The following is a 20,262-nucleotide window of genomic DNA, read 5'->3' on the forward strand; positions in this document are numbered from 1 at the left end:
CAGGGTAGAGTTGGGAAACAGGAGGTGAGGCTGGGGAAGAGGGGCCGAGAGGCCCCAGGAGGGGAGGGGGTATCTGCTGGGCTGGTGGGTGTGGGAGGGGCAGGGGGCACACCCTCCTCATGCTGCCCCCTCCCCAGCACAGACACCCTTTGTGACTCCACAGTGCTCTGTAATGCGGGCTTGGGACTAAAGTCAAGCCCCTGCTCTCAGAGCTCAGTTACCTCAGGTAGCTTGGAAGATGGAGTTCAGAGAGTGGAACCTTCCTTCATTTCTGAACAACCCCATTCAGCCAAGTCTGAGCTTTGGCTCAGAAACCTTGAATACTGACCCCAGCGTCACTGTCCTGTGTGGTTTGGGGTTCATCCTTCTGTCCCTGTACTACCTGGTGGGGATGCTATCTGCACCAACCAGAGGGAAAGTGCAACACAGCAACAAGGTAAGGACCCCCAATAGGGCCTCTTCACAGTGTCATTCCCACTTCTGGTCCCACATTTTTAAATGAGTTCGGTTGGGTCAGAGACTCACACACCCAAGATGGGAAGACTGAGCAGAGCACAGAATTTCATCCTTCTAGGGAAACACCGGGCAGGGTGCAGGGCTCCTCTGGGACTGTTGCCATCTGAAGCTCACCGATGAACTGTGATAAAATCCCCAGCAGTGATTGTGTGGCCCTGGGTTGGGCAATTTAGAGAGCTGGGGATCTGCAGGAGAGCAGAGTTCCCTGAGCTTGGTCTTGAGTTACATTCTCATGTCCAGCATCTCCTGATCAAGCCTTCCTTCCTGGTGGGGGGATTTGCGGAGCAGCGCTGAGCTTCTGAGAGCCTTTGGCAGCAGCCGAAGCCCAGGCGCTGCCCCAGGGCACGTGGTCCTCTGTGGGGGAGCACAGACAGGACGGCCGGCCTCAGAGTCCAAGCCTGCCTCGAGCAGGGGCCTTCTGACTGGGAACATCAAGTGTGCACCTCAGAGGCAAAATCCTTCTCTGAGTTTTTCAAAGAAGTATAAATTGAAAGCATTTTAAAGTTTTAAAACTGACAAAAGGAACACAGAATTGTATTAGTTTAGAGTCATATAATTCTTGGGTAATGAATGTCTGAGTTTCCTAGAGAAAAGAGCCAGAGAAATGAGTTCCAGCCCCTCATTCTTTTCCTTTTGTTTTCAGCATCAAGGCAGAACCCGGCAGAGACGGCGACGTGGCAAACTGAAGGGTACGTGTCTGCCTATTGCACCCGAACGCTCCAAGAGTGACCCCTCCTGTCTTTCTATGAGGTCCCAGGTCCACGATCTCTGAGGGTGTCAGTTGCTAGAGAGAGTGGCTACTCTCAGAAAGCATGTCACTTAGAGAGGCTCATGGGAAGTCCGTCAGGGCCTGACACACTTGTCAGATTCCCTGCTCTGCCGTTCCATGGGCACAGAGCAGAGAGGGGCCTGGGTAATGGGTGTTGCCCAATAGGCGGTAAACTTGTGTGAGATGTGGAGAGTCAGAATTTTTCTGTGTCTCGATCTGGGAAAGTACTCTTGACTTCCTGGTTACTCAGATTCTTCTATGAGAAACTATTGACCTCTATGCTTCACATGGGTGGTGTGAGCATCACATAACATATGTGACTAGACTTTGTAAATATGGCAACATACTCATGTGAACCTTGTTAATATTATTATTGACCATTTGACCTCCTCTATTGACTCTTGGGGCTTTCAGAGTCTAATATTCCAAGTGGCTCTTGTAGAGGGATTCCTATACACAACCTATGCTTCTACCTTCATTATGTATAATCCACTCTCCTGGTTTCCCAGGTTGCAGTTATTACCTAACAGAAGAAGAAGAGAAACAGCAGCTGATTGCTCTTCTAAAAAGGTCTTTCCCTTTCCCTCCCAATCCCTCTTTAGTATGTTCTGTGCAATTCTGGGGATTCAGTGTAGCCTGTCATACACATGGAAGGAGGTAGGCATAGGAAAGAGTATGGGAATGGAAAGCTTGGCATGGGGGCTGTTGGGCTTCTTGAAGTCATAGCTGTGGGGTGATGTGAAGGGGCAGCAGGCTGCAGGTGGCCCCTGTCCTCCTAAGCCAGTCCTGGTTGCAGCTTTGTACTTCCTGTCTCCTGCAGCCCCCTGGGCCAGAATCGCAATACTACCTGCTTACGTCAGGTGTTATGTCCAGACCCCTTCTGCCAAGTGTGTAATAGCACAACTGTTGAGATCCAACGGCTGCTGTGCCCGGAAGTCCTGGAAGATGCTACTCCCTCTGTGTCCCCTTTGGCTTCCACAGCTCCTGTGACTGAGTCATCATGCACTGTGTCCCCTGCTGACTCAGCAGCCCCCCCAAGAGACCTAACAGCAGCCTCTCTGTCTGAGCCTTCCCCACCACCTCCCTGCATTCTCTCATGGAACCCAGTAACCCACTTAGTGGAATTTTCCTCACCTTCACCTGTGTGTCACACTCTGCCACCAGAACCGTTTCCTTCCTCGGATTCCGAATTCCCTGTGGATTGTTCCCAAACCCAATCCCTTGCCTTCGCCCATCTCCCGCCATATGACACTCAGACAGTGGACCCTGTTTTCCACCCAGAGGCTACTTGGTCTGTGAATACCATCTTCTCACTTTCCCAAGACATCGACCCCTTACCAGATTCGTTCCAGACAATGAATCCCGCTGATTCATTTCCCTGTCCTCACCTACCACCAAGCGTATCTGTTGCACCACCACCCGACTGCAATTTGACCATGACTCCATCTAAACCGATTTCCATCTCATCGGTGCCTACTCCAGAGAGCTCATCTCCAGGTAGGCCTGGTGGGTTGTTCACTTATGACCCAAGAACCAGAGGCATTCACCATTCGAGCTTGTCAACTTCAGACTGTTCTTGGGGGCAAGCTCATGCCAAAGACTTGTCACAATGGGAGTTCAGTCGAGAGTTTCTCGCCCTCCGCTCTTCAGAGAACTGTTTCAGGGGAGACCCTGCAGCTATCCCTACAGAGTCTGGCAACCTCTCATTTCTCAGCCGCGATGCCCTGGCACTTCTGGAGAGGCAGGTCCACAAGAGGAGTGATTTCCTGCTATGGAAGGAAAAGGAAAAGAAAGGGGGTTCTTTTCCAAAACAACTTAGGCCAGAGTACCAACTAAATTCCCCTGGGAAAAAGTTGCTGTCAGTTACTGACAAACATGACTTCTCAGTCTCCCTTCCTTTCTGGAAGATCAAAGGCAAACCCGAGGGGCTGCACGTGCACGAGCAGCCCCCATATCCTAAGACCTTGGGGAGCCAACTACAGCAAGAAGGTATCCAGCTCTTTTGGGGGCCCCCATCTCTACACAGTGAGTCCTTGTCATCTGCTGCCCATGGCTTGGGTGACTATTCCACAGGCTCTATTTTCAATATAATCTTAAATGCTTCTGCAGGCCAAGAATCCCCAGTGCTTCCTCACCTCCGACCTCTGTCCTTGCCTGAGATCCACCCTCAGCCCCAGCATCAAACCCTGCCACAAGCTCAGCCCCTAGCTCACTCTCACGGCCGGTCCCAGGCCCGTCCTTCATCCTCACCCCAAATCCCACCATCTGGTCCTCCAGCCCAGACTAGTATCTGTGGGGTGTGTTTCCGTGGACCCCAGAATGATTTAGACTTTCTCAGATCATCTGAAATTAAAGACCTGGAATGGAATGTGTTGCAGAAGCAGGTGAAATTTTGCAGAAATTTTGTTGCAGAAGCAGGTGAATTTCAGGTGAAATTTTGTCCTCTGGCTCCTGACTTTCCCAAATGCAAGGCCTCCCAGACCCATGCTTTGGTCTCTGTCCTACCTGGAGAATTTCCTCTTATTGATGAGATCCGGAAGAACCTAGAACAGCACCTTCAAGAGAAGCTAATTCAACACCGGTGGGGCCTGCCCCCCAGGGTCCTAGAATCTCTCTCACTGATGATGTCACCAAGTGATTCTTCAAAGATATCTGGGTCAAAGAGAAATCACGGAATCTCCCAGAGATATGTGCTTGATGATAAGAGTAGCAAGAATCTAAATGTTGGATTGAGCCAACCTGAAAGCTTCCAAAAGAGGGCCTTAGAAATACTTCAGCCAGAGAAGGATGTGAGGAAAGGGCAGGGACAGAGCCCAGAGAGCGGCCGAAAGGATCTTCTATCGAGTTACCCAGAGGGCTCTTCGTATGAGGACCTGGGATGTGACTCTGAGAAAGAACTAAACAGTCACATGGTGAGTCTCTCAAGGGGGTCAGGGGAAAATGAAGGCGGGAGAGAACTTGTGAACACCCCAAAAGTACCTTTGAGTGAGAAGTTTGAGGGTCAGCTCCCTGGGGCTGTGCATAATTCATGGCATGCTGTGAAGCAGAGTGTACTTCCTGAGAAATCCCACACCCAAGTGAAAGAGAGTCCTTTGCCACCATCAGTGGATGAGGACTACAAACAGAATATCTTCCAGGACCTTTCCTTCATTGATTCCAGTGTAAAACAGGCACTGGAAGCTCATATTAAAATGTTTCATACTTGGATGGTGTGGGGACTTCCCCCCAAGGTCCTTGAATCCATAGAGACTTTTAAATTGGAAAATGGCTCATCCTACTCCTTGTCCTATTCCGACTATCCTTCCTCAGCCGACTTGGTGTCTGGGGCAAACTCCAAATCTGAGGGGCTCCAAAGCAAGCCCCTTAGAGGAAGCTCTAAATCTCCTGATGGAGGCAGGGTGAGGACAGTAAGTTCAGCTGTACACAGCATCCTCTCCCTCCTATCTCACTTGCGGCCAAAGAAGGCCAAGGGAAACTGAGACGGTCACCCCCTGATATTAACTATGAGATCCCCATGGATATTCAGGGAACTAAGGAGGCTGGACAGATTCTTGGGCCTGTCATACACAGCATCAAAGCAAAGCTACTCAGAGTCGGACGCTACCAGCCAACAGGAGCCTCTCGGAGCCGCCCCCAAAGCAGCTGGGCCTCTGTATGAGCGAGTGTGAGACTGTGAGGTGCAGTAATAAAGTAGAAATGTGACAGGGCAAGAAGACAGAGAAGATTTTAAAACCTGTTTCCAAGCTCAGCACGTCCAGGGATATATTTCGGGTTTCAGAGGTGGATACTCTTCAAGGACAAATTATTGACATCTGGACTACCAGCAAGCCAGGAAGCTCCCAAATGAAAAATGTGAATGGTTCTGTGACAGCTGAATGCCCCCCACCAAATATTTCGGGTCCCCGAGACCTTGAATCAACAGACCTGAGACAACAACTGTTGAATGTGTTAGTGGTAAAACTTGACAGTGAGAAACATGCCCAAGCTGAAGGCCAACCCACGGACATGTCCCTTGCCTCAGATGGTTTGATGTCTAAGGCCTCACTGACTCATGCTCAGGGTATTTCCAGTGGGGACATGGGACCTTTCCAGGTGCTACATGTCCATGTGGAGGACAGAGGCAACAGCAGGGAGCATCAGCAAGAGCCTTGTGTCCCAGGCTCCAAAACTAAAGGGCACGGAGGAGGGGATGCAGGGCTGGGAACGTCCCCATCAAGAAAGAAGAGTTCCCCGGCAAAGGAGACCCTTGAGAGCAAGTCTTCGCAGACACTGTCCCAGAAGGTTCAGCCTGCCAAAAACCATTTCTGCCAAAAAATGAAATACTTTTTTAAATGGATTTGTCCTTGCAAAGCAAATCCTCAGGATAATAGCAGCCGCACATCACCAGTGCAGAGCCGAGGTGTAGTTCAAAGGAGAGCTGCCTTTAGTGGAATGACTGAAGCTCAGAAAATCATGACAGACCCTGGGAAGTTCTTAGAGAACAAAATGAAGCATCTGCAAGCAATAGGTAGCACCCACCCTGAAAAGCCCCATCGCCCCAAGTGACATTTGTGAAAACTCAGCAGAAGGCAGAAGGGCAGGCCCAGGGAGATCCCAGTTGGGGGCAATCTTTCAGCCACAAGACTCCCTCCTGTAAAGTGGCAAATAACCAGTGTGGCCACTAAGAAGCTCTCTCTGCTGGCCACAGTCACCCTGCAAGTATTCCACAGATCAGAGAGTAAGACAGGTACCAGCTCTTGGTTCAGAAGGAAAAACACTATTTCCTATAGAGTACATATTTTAACATACTTAAATATATTTTAATCATCCAAGAATGTCTGGTTAAATTAAACTTCAGTCTCAAAGAAAAAATAAGGCTGAATTTCTAAAAAAGACTATACCCTAATGTTTCCTAAGTTTATGATCAAAATCTAACTTCAGCCATATGGCTTCTATAGGAGGGCAGTTTGCTTGAATGAGCAAGGCTGTCCTCTGGGAAGGACACACCATCATAACTTACAGACCATTCCCATTTTTGTCACAAAAGAAATTGGGAGAGATTTTCTTCTGGCATTTTATTCCCTTGTTTTCCTAATCAACTTTTTCTTTCCCTCATCAACAGAGAATAGAGATCTCTAGGAAGACTGTAGTGTTTCTACCCACTCAAGATCCTTATCTTGGAATTCTGTAGCTTTAGATTTCGTATTCCCTAGTGTTAATACTAATTTGATCTTAAAACAATACTCTCTAAAATGGCGGTTAATTTCTTTCCTTCCATAATAGTTTCAATTACCTAAACATTTTAGAACTGTATTATAAAAGCTCATTTGCCCTGTTTGATATATTTTATTTTCCCCTCTGTTACTATATCATTTATTTGAATATTGATGGGGTTTCTCATAAAGCTGAGTACAGATCTTTAGTTTTAAATGTCTATTTTCTTTGTTTCTAAATTGTACAAGAAAATTGTACATGTTTTTGATACTTTGATGAGTTTGGACATATGCATATACCCATGATATCATCACCACATCACCTGCAAAAATGTCCTTGGTTTTTGTGTGTGGAGGGGAGGGATGTTTTCTGGTAAGAACACTTAACATGAGATTTGTCCACAACATATTTTAAAGTGTACAATACTATATTGTTAATTGCTAACTATAGGAATCTTTATACAATATAGTTTAGCTCTCCAAGACTTATTTATTTTGCATAACTGAAATATTATGCCTGTTGAGAAACAACTCCCCACTTCCCCCTCCCTACTGTGTCTATTTTCTTATATTCTTAGTATTACCATGCCTTAACAATATGGCTATAAATACCAACTCCTTGTAGAAAAATCATCTAAAATGAATAATCTTCATCAAATGTTATTTTAATACAATTTTATATTTTTATATATAATCCCGTTTTTGTATTCTTCTATAAAATAACCACATCATTTTTTGGGAATGCCTGTGAAAATACAAATCTATACTGTACTCATGCCCTAAAGAAAGCAAAAATCACCTAGAATATTTTATTTCACATTTTTTAGTTAAAATGTTTACACTGCCTGAATGACCAATAAGAATATTACAAAATACTTCATTAAGTCTGAGATGGCACGTGATCTTGAATAAAATTATGTGTGTCAAGCTAAGTACAGACTATGGGGAGGTTTTTGACAAAAGAATTCGATGACTTAGATACGCAGGAGGAGTGAAGGCCGTGAGTCTTCCTGTTGCAAGAGGTCATTTCACAACCCTGTGATGCTTCTGAGATGGCAGAAGGCCAGGCAGGAGAAAAAGCTGGTGTGGCTGTTAAGAGTTCTAGTATATTTTCTCCAAGCAAAAATAATATGTATCATGTAGACAGGAAGAGGAGACGGAAACTTTCTGGATAGTTGCTTAAAGGCAGCTGTTCTTTCTTTCCAGATCTGAGATGATTTGAGAGACCTAAGATCTTACATTTATAAAACAATAAACAAAAAAGTAAGAACTACACAGCTACCCCAAGAAAGCTTCTGTTACTTTAATTGTTAACTATAGGAATCTTTATACAATGTAGTTTAGCTCTCTAGAACTTATTTATCTTGCATAACTGAAATATTATGCCTGTTGAGAAACAACTCCCCACTTCCCCTCCCTACCATGTCTGACATAGAAAGAGCCTGACGTATTTATTGTAAGAAATGCATTCTCACTTCACTCACCACACACACACACACAAAAAGTCACAAAACCTGGGTCAACAGGGAAGTTTCTGGGAAGTCATAGTAAATCTCAAGGGCAGGGACACTATAAAATAAATGTAATTATGAAATTTCAAATGCAGGTCAGAATTAAAGCGATGAGATTTTGTGACAAAGAGCAGCCCTTTGTTCCCTGAAAGTACATAACTTAGACCTTCATCACACTTTCTATGATAGACAGGGGTGGGGGAGGGAAAATGTATTCAAATACAATGTTCCCAGTAAACACCTCTTTTTAATGACATTTAGTGCCTGAAAAAGAAGGGAAGGGAAAGAGATGGAGAAAGAAGGGAAGTGGGAGTGATAAAAAGCAAAGGGAAGGGGAGAGAAAGAAGAGGAAACCCTTTCTGAGGCTGTGCTGTGCTTTCCTCACTGTGGTAGGTGCTTTCAGATGTGTCTCCTGATCTAGTCTTTAAAATAATTTTCTAGGTAAGTTTTATCACCCCACTTACATAGACGAAGAAACTGAGACCCTTGAAAAATGAACTGAAGCCAAGATTCAAATTCATTTTGATTGTTGCGCTAATTCATTTTCCCTTCTCTCGTGATTTAGCCTTTAGAAATCGTAAAGGTTCATCTTCTCGCATTTAAACGACTAATTATTGCTGGTGAGGTGGATCTAAGACCTAGAGACACTCATTTTCCACTTAAAGCTTGACCCTCCAAAGGGACCTTGGTGTTCTGGCTCCCGACCATGCAGAGGGTTTTCTAACCATGGAATCCACCGCATGGGGGGGCCAAGCCAAGGAGCCGCCCGTGACCACCAGACTGCTAGAATGTGCCGCTGGAGAAGCCCTCCTGGGATGGCTGCCATCTTCTGGGTCAGGGAGAGATGTGGACGAGGAGCTTCCGAGAGGGATGGATGACACTGGGGAGAAATCCGCTCCCTTATGATAATCCTCTGGATTCCTGGACCAGATATGACTGGATTTTTTGTGCACAGGATTTCAGTCCTCGCCTATGTGAGTCTCTATGGTGATGTTCCCTGTGCCCAGCCGTGCTCCCCACCAAGCGCCCCTCGTCCTTACCACCGAGATTCCTTCCTGCCCCCCTGCTCTCTCATGCATCCTCCCACCATCCATTCCACCTTGGCTACTTATCTGCATTTGCCCCACTTTTACCTCGGGCCCTGTTGTGTTTTCTTCTCTGGGTCACACTGTCCCCGTGTCAAAAAAAACACTCTGGAAGCAGGGCCGGGATCTTCGTGATTTCCTTCTTTCTGCATTCTTGGTAACTATCCCATGGTCTTGCTCAAGCTGGGACGATGGGGACGGTGTGGCCTCATGACTGTGCTGGAACGTGTCCACAGAGCCATTCCGGGCACATTCTTGTTCCTTTTCCTTCCGCTCTTCTGACCTTCGTTTTCAAATGGGGCCTCGACGTCACCCACATCTCTGCTGTGTTTTCCTAGTACCTTCACTCTTCTCCATCACAGATGACAGTGTCCTACCTCTGCCGCTCTCCTCCGACCACCAGGACCTCCTTCTCTCTTCCCACCCTCAACTGTCGGCCTCTCTTCCTGCATAGAAAATAGGAGAAACCAGACGGGAGATTCCACATCCTCCCAACACACCATCACTACAAGCCTACCGGTGAATCTGCCTTCCCCCTTGTCACCACGGGTGACACGCACACACCATCCTATCTGAAGTCGGTCCCCTCATTTGGACACCGGATCCCAACCTCTCATGCCGATTCAAATACACAAATTCAGCCACTGTCTTCTCTCTGTGGCATCATCCATTTCCCCTTTTCACTGGATCTTTCCCAGCATCATGCCAGTATGCTACAATATTTCTAATCTATGCCTCCTTTGCTGCTGTTCCATTTCCCAATCCCCTTTCCAGCAAAACTTTTTGAAAATGTTTTCTATGTTTGTTGTCTCTATTGCACTCTTCTAATCTTTTTCTGAAACTGCCAGTCAGGCTTCTAATTCCCTGAAACAGCTCTTCAGGGTCTCCAGTGACCTGTTCATTGTCAAGTACGGTGGTCAGTTCTCTGTTCTCATCTAATATTTAACAGAATCGAGCATTCCCTCATTCTCACTTTCTTCACGTGGCTTCTGGAATCAGCCTCTCCCCTTCCCTCTCTGTCCCCGTCCCTCCCCACCTCCTCTCTCAGGGCCCTTCCTCCTTACTAACTGCTCCCTCAGCGTCTCCTCTGCTGGTTCTATACTTTTCTCCTCAGTCCGCCTTGGAGGGCCCCGCAGCCCAGCGCTCACACGTCTTTCATCCCCCCCAACCCCAGGGAATCTCCACAGGCTCATGGCTCTCAACGCGCTGTCATCTCAAATTTATGTCTCTGATCCGGGTTCTCTGCTAAACTCCAGACTCATCTGCCGAACTGCCTACTTGACATTTCCGCTTGGAATGTCTCATCAGCGTCTCAAGCCTAACATGTCCAAACCAAATACTAATTTCTCATATCCTTGCCCCCACGCCCCCCCACACCCCCCACATCACTCCTGACCCCCCACCTCCCCCCAATCCTGCAGGCTACCCCATCTCAGTAAATGGCAATTTCATGTTTCCACTGCTCAGGATGAAAATTACCACTCCCTTTCTCTTCCACCTTACTCAATATATTCATTAATCCTACTTGATCTAGGTTCAAAATATATCTAGAATCTCACTACTTCACATCAACTCTACCATATCACCACCATCCAAGCCGTTGTCATTCTGCTTGCATTATTATCAGCAATCAGTTAACCTTTCTGCTTCCACACATTTCAGTATTCAGTCTATTCACTATAATAGACTATAATATAACAGCAGCTAGAATGATGTTTTCAAAAATGTACGGTCAGGTCCTATTACATTCCTGACCAATAGCATCCAATGATTTCCCAACTCACAGTAACAGCCCAAGAGCCTGTAGTGGCTTCAGAGTCGCCCTCCTCTGCCAGCCTTTCTGCCCTGTCTGCGACCACTTCCCCCTCACTGTTTCTTCTGCTTCAGCCACACCAGCTTGGTTGCTGTTTCAAGAAGGAGAAGCTTTAGGAGATTTGCATGTAGAGTTTCTGCTAAATGGAACGTTCTTCTCCTGACAGTCTCACGGTCCCCACACTCACACAGCCTCCATCAGAAAAGCTTCCCTGGTTCAGTGTTAGGAGGCATCCACACCTACAAGTGTCCCCACCAATCCCTGCTCCATCATCTCACTCTTTCTTTCTTTGTTTTGTTTATGGTTTGTTATTAGCTCTCTCCTCTCCTTAGTCTGTCAACTCCATGAAGGCAAGAAGCTCTCTCTGTTCAGGATATGTCCTTCATGCCAAGAAAAATATATGTCTTAGAGTAAATTTCAAAGAATATTGTTGAATGAATAAATGGGCATCATAATAAGATCAACTAATCTGATTTGTTTGGTGAGGAGGTATTTTCTTAGAATGAACAATAAGCCATAAATATTCAAGGGCTTAGGCAAGAGAAAAAGAAAGGAACATCTAAGATGTCCTGGTAACTTGCTTAAGTCGTGGCAAAATAAAACCTTGTTTATCTAAGAATCAACAGAAATTCAGTGATATTGGCCTTTGTTACTCTGTTTTGTGAGGAATACTGCTGTCTCTTCAGACATAACTGAAGTTGCTCATGGTCTACCATTAGCTACTGTGGACCAAGGCCAGGCTCTGGACACAGACTAGCCCATTAAGCTGGGCAGCTAGCTGGTGAAGTCCAACAAGAACATAGCATGAGGCAAAAGTCAGTAGGTAGGTGATCTAGGCAAGCTGCTCTCGCAGGAATGGAGGTATTAAAGTAACAGTGAACTGGCGCCTGGATGGGGTGTAGACCATGCAGTTCAGGAATCGATTTATTCCTCGAGTCCTTCCAGTGTGAATGACAGAAACAAACACAAAGTAGCTTTCTCACAAAAGGGAATACATTGGTTCATGTACCAAGATACCGAAAGCCCTTAAATTTCAGGCACAGCTGGAGCCAGGGGCTGAACTGAGGGTATGTGTACCCTGTCTTCTCTTCATCTCTTAAGCAGGCTCATGCTGCATGGAGGTCGGACGGCTTGCCACAGCGCCCTTCATATCCCACCGGCCTGTCAACCCCAATAGGGTGGGTCTTTTCGATAGTCCCAGAAAAAATGTTCCAGGGAGGACTCTGCTTGGCCTGGCTTGAGTCTTGCACTGATTCCTGAACGAGGGAGATGTGGGGACCTGGGTTAGGCTCTTCTCATGATGCGGGGAAATGCCCAGATCCACAGGACCCCATAGAAGGGGTCCCTCAGAAGAAAGGGGAAATATTACAGTATAAGGAGGGAAAGCTGCACCGGTAAAGCAATACGCATCTACTACATAAGCAATAAAAATGCAGAAAGACAGTCAGGTGTTTGACACAAGGGAAGCTTTTCAATGTATGCAAACAAAAATGAATTCTTCATATGTGCCAGGGATGCCCAGAGATGGTAAAGATACCCATGGAGAATGGCCAGGATCCCACTGTAATTATTTTTCACCAGAATATGTATCAGGAAAAAACAACAATTGAGTAACAGCAAACCAAAAGTTTACAGATGAATTCTCTACCCCCTTTTTTTTTGTCTTCTACCTGAGTGGCAGGTGAAAGTGTGCCTAGACTTAAGATGTCAGAGAAATGTCAGAGTTATGGAACCTCAGTAACATTAGTGAAAATATGAAGTATTTAATTACCCAAAAGTGAAAATAAAATACCTTTTCTATTATTATAAATGATTTATCATTTACCTGTGACCCAATTATTGTTATTATAGAATTATCTGCATGTATTTCCTGTAGAATTCATTACAGTCTGCATTATCTTTGACTGTTTCTACTTTTTCTATTTGACAATTTCTATTTTTACATATTGCCTTTTACAGTTAATTAAAGGATGTTTCTCCTAGTGTAGGAGGCAAAGACATCTCTGGTAGAGAATAAAGAGATCAGATTTGGGTTGTTGGCTGACCGTGCATGCTTCCCTGCAAACTACTGCTTCTATCTAATAGGAAATTAACAAAATATACTTGATTCAGCATTAATTACCTATGGTTTGGTCCTGGAGGCCAAACTGAATTTTTCTGAATAATGAGGAACTGCTGAGATAAGCATTAATGATAAAGTATAAAGTACAATCATGAATTCTTACATTTTGTGCATCATTTTGCTTCTGTCCAACTGCGCTAACAGAATGTCCCTAAGTTCTGCAACCTTGTGTCACTCCTCTCTTTAAAACCCAATTTAACAGTTGTTTGCATTTCCCTTTCTTGCTTAATTTCCAGGAAATAATCTTTTACCAAGTTTTCCTCCCCAAGTATTCCTTGGTAACTTTCAGGGACATTTTCTTGTTTCAGGAATGCTGCCTATATGCCATCTGGCAATCTTCAATTCTAGGCTGCTTCTCTGGGCTTCTGTCTAGATCACTGCCTGCCAGGTCGATATTTCTCCCTCAGGATATTGGAGCTCTCCCAGATGTGAGAACACATCCATTGAGTAATTCCTTAAAGTTTACTGCTTAACAAAGTTTTATCCAAAGGCTTGGGAACAGAAAAAGTGACAACATAGACTGAGGAAAGGAGGCCTGGAAACTCTACCATCCTCCCTTGTACTAGACAGTAGACATAATAGCTTCTAGACTGCATGTGCCGTATCCTTCCTGCTAGGATCTGCTCTCTCTTTCCTAAGACCCAGAATTGTCACTCAGCTGTAGGGACCAGCTTCCTTGCATGATCTCATTTCTTTTCATTAGGACCTCCCTACTCAGAGCACAGACAAATAAAGATACACAGTGTTTAGGATTTTAATATGCAAAAATTCTCCTTTCTAGGATAATAACCTTTGCATATCTAAAAGGCCCTCTTAAAGAGTTTCCCAGTGCAAACCCAGTCACATGTAGAAATACAACATCCACGTATCTTCATGAAAAGATCAGTTCTGCTTCCATCTCAAAAGCAATATGCAAAGTGGTAGGTTTTCCTGACAACACTGTTTAAGAGGAGAATTCAGTAAAAATATTTTAAGGTATTGAAGCACGCTTTGGAGATGAAAGTACAAATTTTAAGCCTCTCTGGGGATGAAGACAGCAAAATGTCCTCTCACATTTTCATAAGTACACCTTTGTTAGTCTCTAAGAATGATCCCGACTTTCAAATATGCAAATATGTCACTGTAAATTTGGGGAGTAAATGACTGCCACACTTGAATCTTCCATCCTTTCTGTGGGCCATTTCTAAAACTGCCACCATCTGGAAGTTTCTGGAACACAAAAAGTGAATGACCGGAGTCTGTGTTTGCAAACTGTCAGCATAGTTTTTAATAGTTCCACATTGATGCAATTATGACAATATCTGAAAAGAATGCTTCGCTTTCTGAGAGTTTGAATATCCGTGTCAAATCCAAAGAGCACAGGCAAGATGCGAAGTCAGAAGATGGCGCTATTCTCCAAGATAGAAGGGATTCTTTTGTCAAGGTTTCTGCAATCTTTGACTTGTAGATAAGGAGCAACAGGTGGAAAAGACAAGTCACGTTTGCATCATAACTGAGATTTAAAAACTCTATGTCTTTCAGACTGGTGGTTTTATTAGGAAATACAATTTACTCTTGTATTGAGTGCACACTTACTGGGTACTCATTATTTGTAAGGTTCTGAATTGTGGAGAGTATAAACAAGAAAACATGCCAGCAAAAAGCTAACAGTCTATCAATATTACATACATATACACACTCATGCATGGACACAGGACTGTTAAGCTAACATGTAACACATACAATAAGGTAGAAAGTGGTTAGGCAGTTGAGGATGGCCATTCCAGACAGAGAATAAAGACAGCATTGGGAACAGCAAGGAGAATAATTTGTCTGGAAAAACGGAGTATATGTAAATGAGAGGTGGAATATAAGACTGGGAAGAGAAGTTGAACTGAACTTGGAGACCTTTGAATACCACTTGGATATGCTTGTACATTAATCCATACTAACGAGGTTCAATTAAAAGCTTTCGAGCCAAGAAGGGACCTGATCAGAGCTGTGCTTTGGAAGTCAATCTGTTTGGTGCTGTGGAGAAGGTAAAGTTAGGACAGAGGAAGAAAATGAAAAGTCCACAAAAAATTTGACATACCAACAGCTGGTTCTTGATATTTGTCATACAGATATTATTAATGCACTTCACATGAGGAAAAACAGTTTGACCTTTAAAAATCTACATGTCGTGTTTAGCCAGGCTTATGCACATTATTAAATAAAATTATTCCAGATCACAATATTTACTAAAGATTCTCCCTGGAATTTCTTGTATTTGCAAATATACGGCAGCAATGTGATAAATGCTTAGAAGGGAGAGAACAGCAATGTACCATGTACCCTTCTTGTCCTGCCACACGTAGGGTTAGTGACTATGGGGCAGAGTGACTACAGGATTATTCCGAAGGCCCAGAGCCACCTGTGCTCCAGTTGTGGCAGGGCACGGAGAGGGCACTCCGAGCGCCCGGGGAGTGTATTTGTTATGACTTTTCTTTCCAAACCCTTTTCACGTTGAACACTTTAACTGATCTGGCCTTTGGGGAGTTAGGAGAATGTCAGGAAGGTAGAATTGACTGCTGCCTCAGAAGAATTTTTGGGAGAAAAAGCCCAGCGTTGCCGCTAAAGGAGGTGTTTTTTTATTACACTGTACCTGGTAAAATATGTTATTAGCATTCATGTCAACAAGAACAGAAGAAAAAGTTCATCATTGTCTGGCCATGACTCTTCTTTATTCATTCCCCCATTTATCTGATAAAGCCTTGAGCACCAAACACGCATCAGTGTGCTGGGGTCCCTGGACACTGTCAAGGACTCCAGCTTAGGGCACAGCCGGCAGCAAAGAGACCGTGGGGACACAAAATCGGATGTGTGTTCAGGAGTGGGGAGTGCAGGGAATAACACTGGTGAGCAGGCAGAGACCAACTCATGATACGCTTTGCACAAATCATTTAAAAAGTCTGGAATTTGCACGAGTGATTCTTCTTGATGGTCATTTCATACATGCAAAACCTGGAATGCATAAACAGCACACTTAAGAAACAAAATCTGTTCTGGTTGGCATTCCTTTTTGATTGGCATTCTGAATTTTGACATGATACACTCAACAGTGACACAATAGAGAGACAGTCGCTAAAGCTAACGCTGTGTGCTCTACCAGATTGAGGGTCGCTGGTTTAGGCCCTCCGCGTGGAGCTGGGCAAACTGATGTACTTCGCCGTGTAGACTATTCTGCAGTTAGAGCGGCAACATTGACCGTGGGAGTTAGAAGGTGAAACACGCAGTGGGAAGAGAGCTGAGGATGCTCGCTTAGTTTGCCGAAGGAAGTGACTTACCGCATGCGGAGTGCTCAGAACAGTATTCGGCGCGTAGCACTCAACAAGTGTTAGCTACTAATAGGAACAATATTACTTAATTCTTAAAATTACAGTAGGACAAAATGAAGATTGTAAGTGTGGAATAGGGTTGCTTGTTCACTTGGCATGAAGATACACCAACTGGTAGGCTAAGCAGACACGCCAGCACATCCCCCGTGCCAGGCACTGATGTAGGCCGTGGGGACATGGCAGGTGTCAAAGGGACCAAAAGCCCTGCTTGAGGACCTTATAGCCTGGGAGTTGGGCTGAGGCTTTGCTGTCTGGGGCCAGGGTGACAATAATTGACTTCAAATCTCCCTCCTCCTCCTGCAAAGCCTGCAGGAGAGGGTTCTGGTGAAGCACAAGCCAATGGCCAGGAGGAGGACACCAACCCGCAGGCTGTCACCTGGGCACAGGACTCACCATTCTTCTGGCTGCAGCTTTTGGATCTTCCGGCCCAGTGCCACCCCACCTCCCACCTCCCTGTGCAAAGTGATGCCCTCTTTAGGACACGTGATTTCCTTTCTCCTGCTGCATGGTGACCACCAGTATAGCTGAGTTCAATTTGGAGCTCAGTGCTCATCAGTTATCAGATGCATTATGATCTCCAAGCTTTGAAGCATGGTTTCCTAAGCAGCTGGATCTAATCTATCATTGCCAAATTGATACCAGGAAAGAAAAAACACTTCCCTTTTGCTTTGTTGAAACTATCTGCTAAATGTACGAGGAGATGATGTCAATAGAATGAAGGGTTTCCTGGTCTAAAAAAGCTTTACTATTGTTTAAACCACATTTTTTTCTATGTAAAACTAAAACCTTACTTTGAAAATGTATAAAATTGACATACATGCATCTGTGAAGGTTGTTAAATCCATCCTTCTTAGCAATGATTCTTTTAAGTGTGGCTCACATGATGCCCAAAACCTGCCATTATGCCATTTGCTGGACAGAGCCGTTCCGTGCACACTGCATTAGTCTAGGCAAGAACTCTCAACAAGAACTCTCTTTGGTGTCTTTTTATCTTTGCACCCACAGGAATGTCGTGTAAGTTGCATTACTGATTCTGAAGTAGTTCTTAAACCAGGAAGTATGCTCAGGTTTTCAAGATTGAAGCATGGTGTTTGAAATGGTGTGGAGAGATTCAAACAGTTCTTTTACCCTTACACAACACACACACACACACACACACACACACACAACTGTCTTTCGCTAACAGTAGAATTAGGCTGAATTAACACATCCAGTAAAAGACCAGGAAATAAAGGACAATTGGTTGGTGGGGACTTAAAATGAAAAGTGTTATTTACTTAGAAAATGCATTCACTAAGTGTTAATTTATACTTAGTGATTTAACCTCACTAATTTAACCCCAGTTGTACTCTTTTTAGGGGCTGGGATGAATAGATTACTAAGCCAGCAGAATTATAAATATATATCTGTCTATTAGTTGCATCATAACTTTTAATAAACATATCTCAGGAGACTGGCGAAGCATATCTCCGGTGCAATGTATATTAGGTGACAATACAGATAGGAGAATTTTAAAAATAGATAAACAATTATAAGATCTAGTAAAATATAACTTAAGGGATCTTCTTCTGTTTAACACTGTATATCAAGAATATTATGAGTCAAGCTATCTTGCGAAATGTGCTAATCAAAAAAAAACTGGAAGAGAAGGAAATTTACTAGATAATACAGTCAAGATTCCAGAGAACTCTCTAAGAATTCAACAGTCTCAAAGACTGCAGTGAATAATGTTATATCTAAAGAAGATTTAAGTTTTGCATTTGAATAAATATGAATAATTTTTCATTTAAAAAATGAAGTAATAGGGTGGAAGATACCTGGATTCATAGGCATTTACATGAAAAAAAGCTCAGGGAGTTTTAGTGGACTCTAGTTAAATTTAAATAAAATTTATTAATATAAATTTCTCATGACTTAAAGATATTGTATAGACTGGGAAAGGCAAAATAATTTTAATCTTCAGTGGTCATGATACATGTGGGGTATTATGTTTAGTATAGATGGCCCCCCACCTACAAGGATTTGATTTAGGATTTTTCAATTTTACAATCATGAGAAATTGATATTCTTTCAGTAGAAATTGTTCTTCAGATTTTGAATTGTGATCTTTCCCTGGGCTAGCAATATGCTGTGGGGGACTCTTTAGTGACACTGGACAGCCCTGGCAACTGCACCTCCCATCATTCACACAATCATGAGAGAAAAGAACGACCAGCTCACTTACAATGGTTCTGTTCCCGTACGACCATCCAGTTTCTACTTCCAATACAGTATTCCATAAATAGCTTGAGACAGTCAATGCTTACTTATAAATAAAATAGGCTTTGTGTTAGATTATTGTGTCCAACTGTAGGCTGACATAAATGTTCTGAGCAGGTTTAAGGATGGCTAGAACAAGCTACGATGTTCAGTAGGCTAGGTGTATTAAATGCATTTCAAATGACAATATTTTCAGCTTATGATAGTTTGTCTGGATGTAGCCCCATTGTAAGTTGAGGAAAAACTGAACTTGATGTAATGCTTTAATGGAAACATTTGCAAACTATGGTATCGTATCCCCAAAAGAATGGAAGTGATATGGTGACAGGAATGGAAATCATTCAATGTGAGGAAGCATTGAAGGACCTGGAACATATAGACTAGAAGAGCAAGACTGTAGAATACAGCAGCCGTGCCGGATGTGTTCAAATATACAGAGCAATGTAAGATTTCTTCTCTATTGGTCAAGAAGACAAATCTAGAATCAGTAAGTGAAAATTACATAAAGGTATTTGACTCAATATAAGGACTTTTCCACTCATCAGAATTGTAATGGGAGAACTCTTAAGATGAAAAGTCTCTTATTGCTGGAAATTTTCAACTAGAAATTAGACAACCTCATGTTCAAAGCTGTTAAAGAAAGTATTTCTGGACTGTGCAGAAGTTTGTGTATTATTAGTTGGATCTGTTAGGGACTTTCCAAATATATTTAAATTTTAAAACTGTTCAACCAATATTTTATTTCCATATTTTGATATGTAGTTCTCTGCAATAATCTATACTTAAATATATCTAGATATTTATGTTTTAGTGAGATATAATTGACTTTTATTAAAAACCAAACTCACAGAAAATAGAAATGCAAAATCGATGACAGTACTTTTTCCAAAGCTTTTAATAAAAGCAAAGTGAAGAATTTTTTCACTTCCAGCTTGGCATGGCCAACCAAGCGTACAATCAATCATGCAAAGATAAGTCATTTCCAAAGGATTTCTTTAATCAACCTACACAACATGCCTCCATAGGGAAAAGATTTTGATCTCTACTTTGAAACACTCCCTTTACTATTTTTTCTTTCTTTTTTATTTTTTTTTGAGCCTATAAATGTCCACCCTTTTTTCTTGCTTCTTAGAGACTCAACTTTGCCATCAAAATTACAAACAAAGGTGTATTTCCTGGGAGCACTTTACGGCCTACACTCTATGTCTTGCCACATGCATCTCTTCTTCAGGTTCACCTACAGTTAGACCAGGGCCAGATAACTTAAGGCCTTTCAAGCCTTGGGAAAAAGTTTATTCTTCTGAGAGTTGGGAAGTTATTTAGGAGATTTTTGAGCTCAGGGGTGGGATGATCTATTTACATTGTAAAGTGTCACTCTGTTGCTGAGTGGCAAAAAACGATGGCAGAGGGCCAAGGGGAGGCAGGCAACCAGGAGCATGTTTCAAGCCAGAACAGACTGTATGTAGCTTAGGCTAAAGTGATAGTTCATCTTAAGGGCAAAATGAAATGCTGGGATTTAGGATAGACTGTATTTTAAAATACAGCTTTCAGAAAGCACCTGACTGGTATGAGGGCATCTTTTGCTACATAACAACTGGAATTCGTTCTCTGAAACTCTCATGTCTCTTTCATTTGGTAA

At 43.5% G+C, this 20,262-nt stretch overlaps 1 protein-coding gene across 1 annotated transcript; it reads left to right on the forward strand.

Moving 5' to 3' along the window:
- Positions 1-238: 238 nt before the first annotated feature.
- On the forward strand, positions 239-5,830 carry LOC118914570 (spermatogenesis-associated protein 31D1-like). Its single transcript, XM_036889628.2, has 5 exons — positions 239-436; positions 1,160-1,205; positions 1,795-1,855; positions 2,106-4,692; positions 5,030-5,830. Exons 1-5 carry the CDS (start codon positions 239-241, stop codon positions 5,828-5,830), a joined length of 3,693 nt encoding a protein of 1,230 aa, XP_036745523.2.
- The last annotated feature ends 14,432 nt before the right edge of the window (positions 5,831-20,262 follow it).

This window comes from Manis pentadactyla, chromosome 14, assembly GCF_030020395.1.
Source record: "Manis pentadactyla isolate mManPen7 chromosome 14, mManPen7.hap1, whole genome shotgun sequence".
NCBI lineage: Eukaryota > Metazoa > Chordata > Mammalia > Pholidota > Manidae > Manis > Manis pentadactyla.

What these genes read in the sequence shown, in the direction of transcription:
- LOC118914570 (XM_036889628.2), top strand. Translation starts at nt 239, where the DNA reads ATGGAGTTCAGAGAGTGGAACCTTCCTTCATTTCTGAACAACCCCATT. An exon ending in GCGACGTGGCAAACTGAAGG is followed by an intron (nt 1,206 to 1,794) that starts GTACGTGTCTGC and finishes CTGGTTTCCCAG; the next exon opens with GTTGCAGTTATTACCTAACA. An exon ending in ATGGAGGCAGGGTGAGGACA is followed by an intron (nt 4,693 to 5,029) that starts GTAAGTTCAGCT and finishes CCTGTTTCCAAG; the next exon opens with CTCAGCACGTCCAGGGATAT.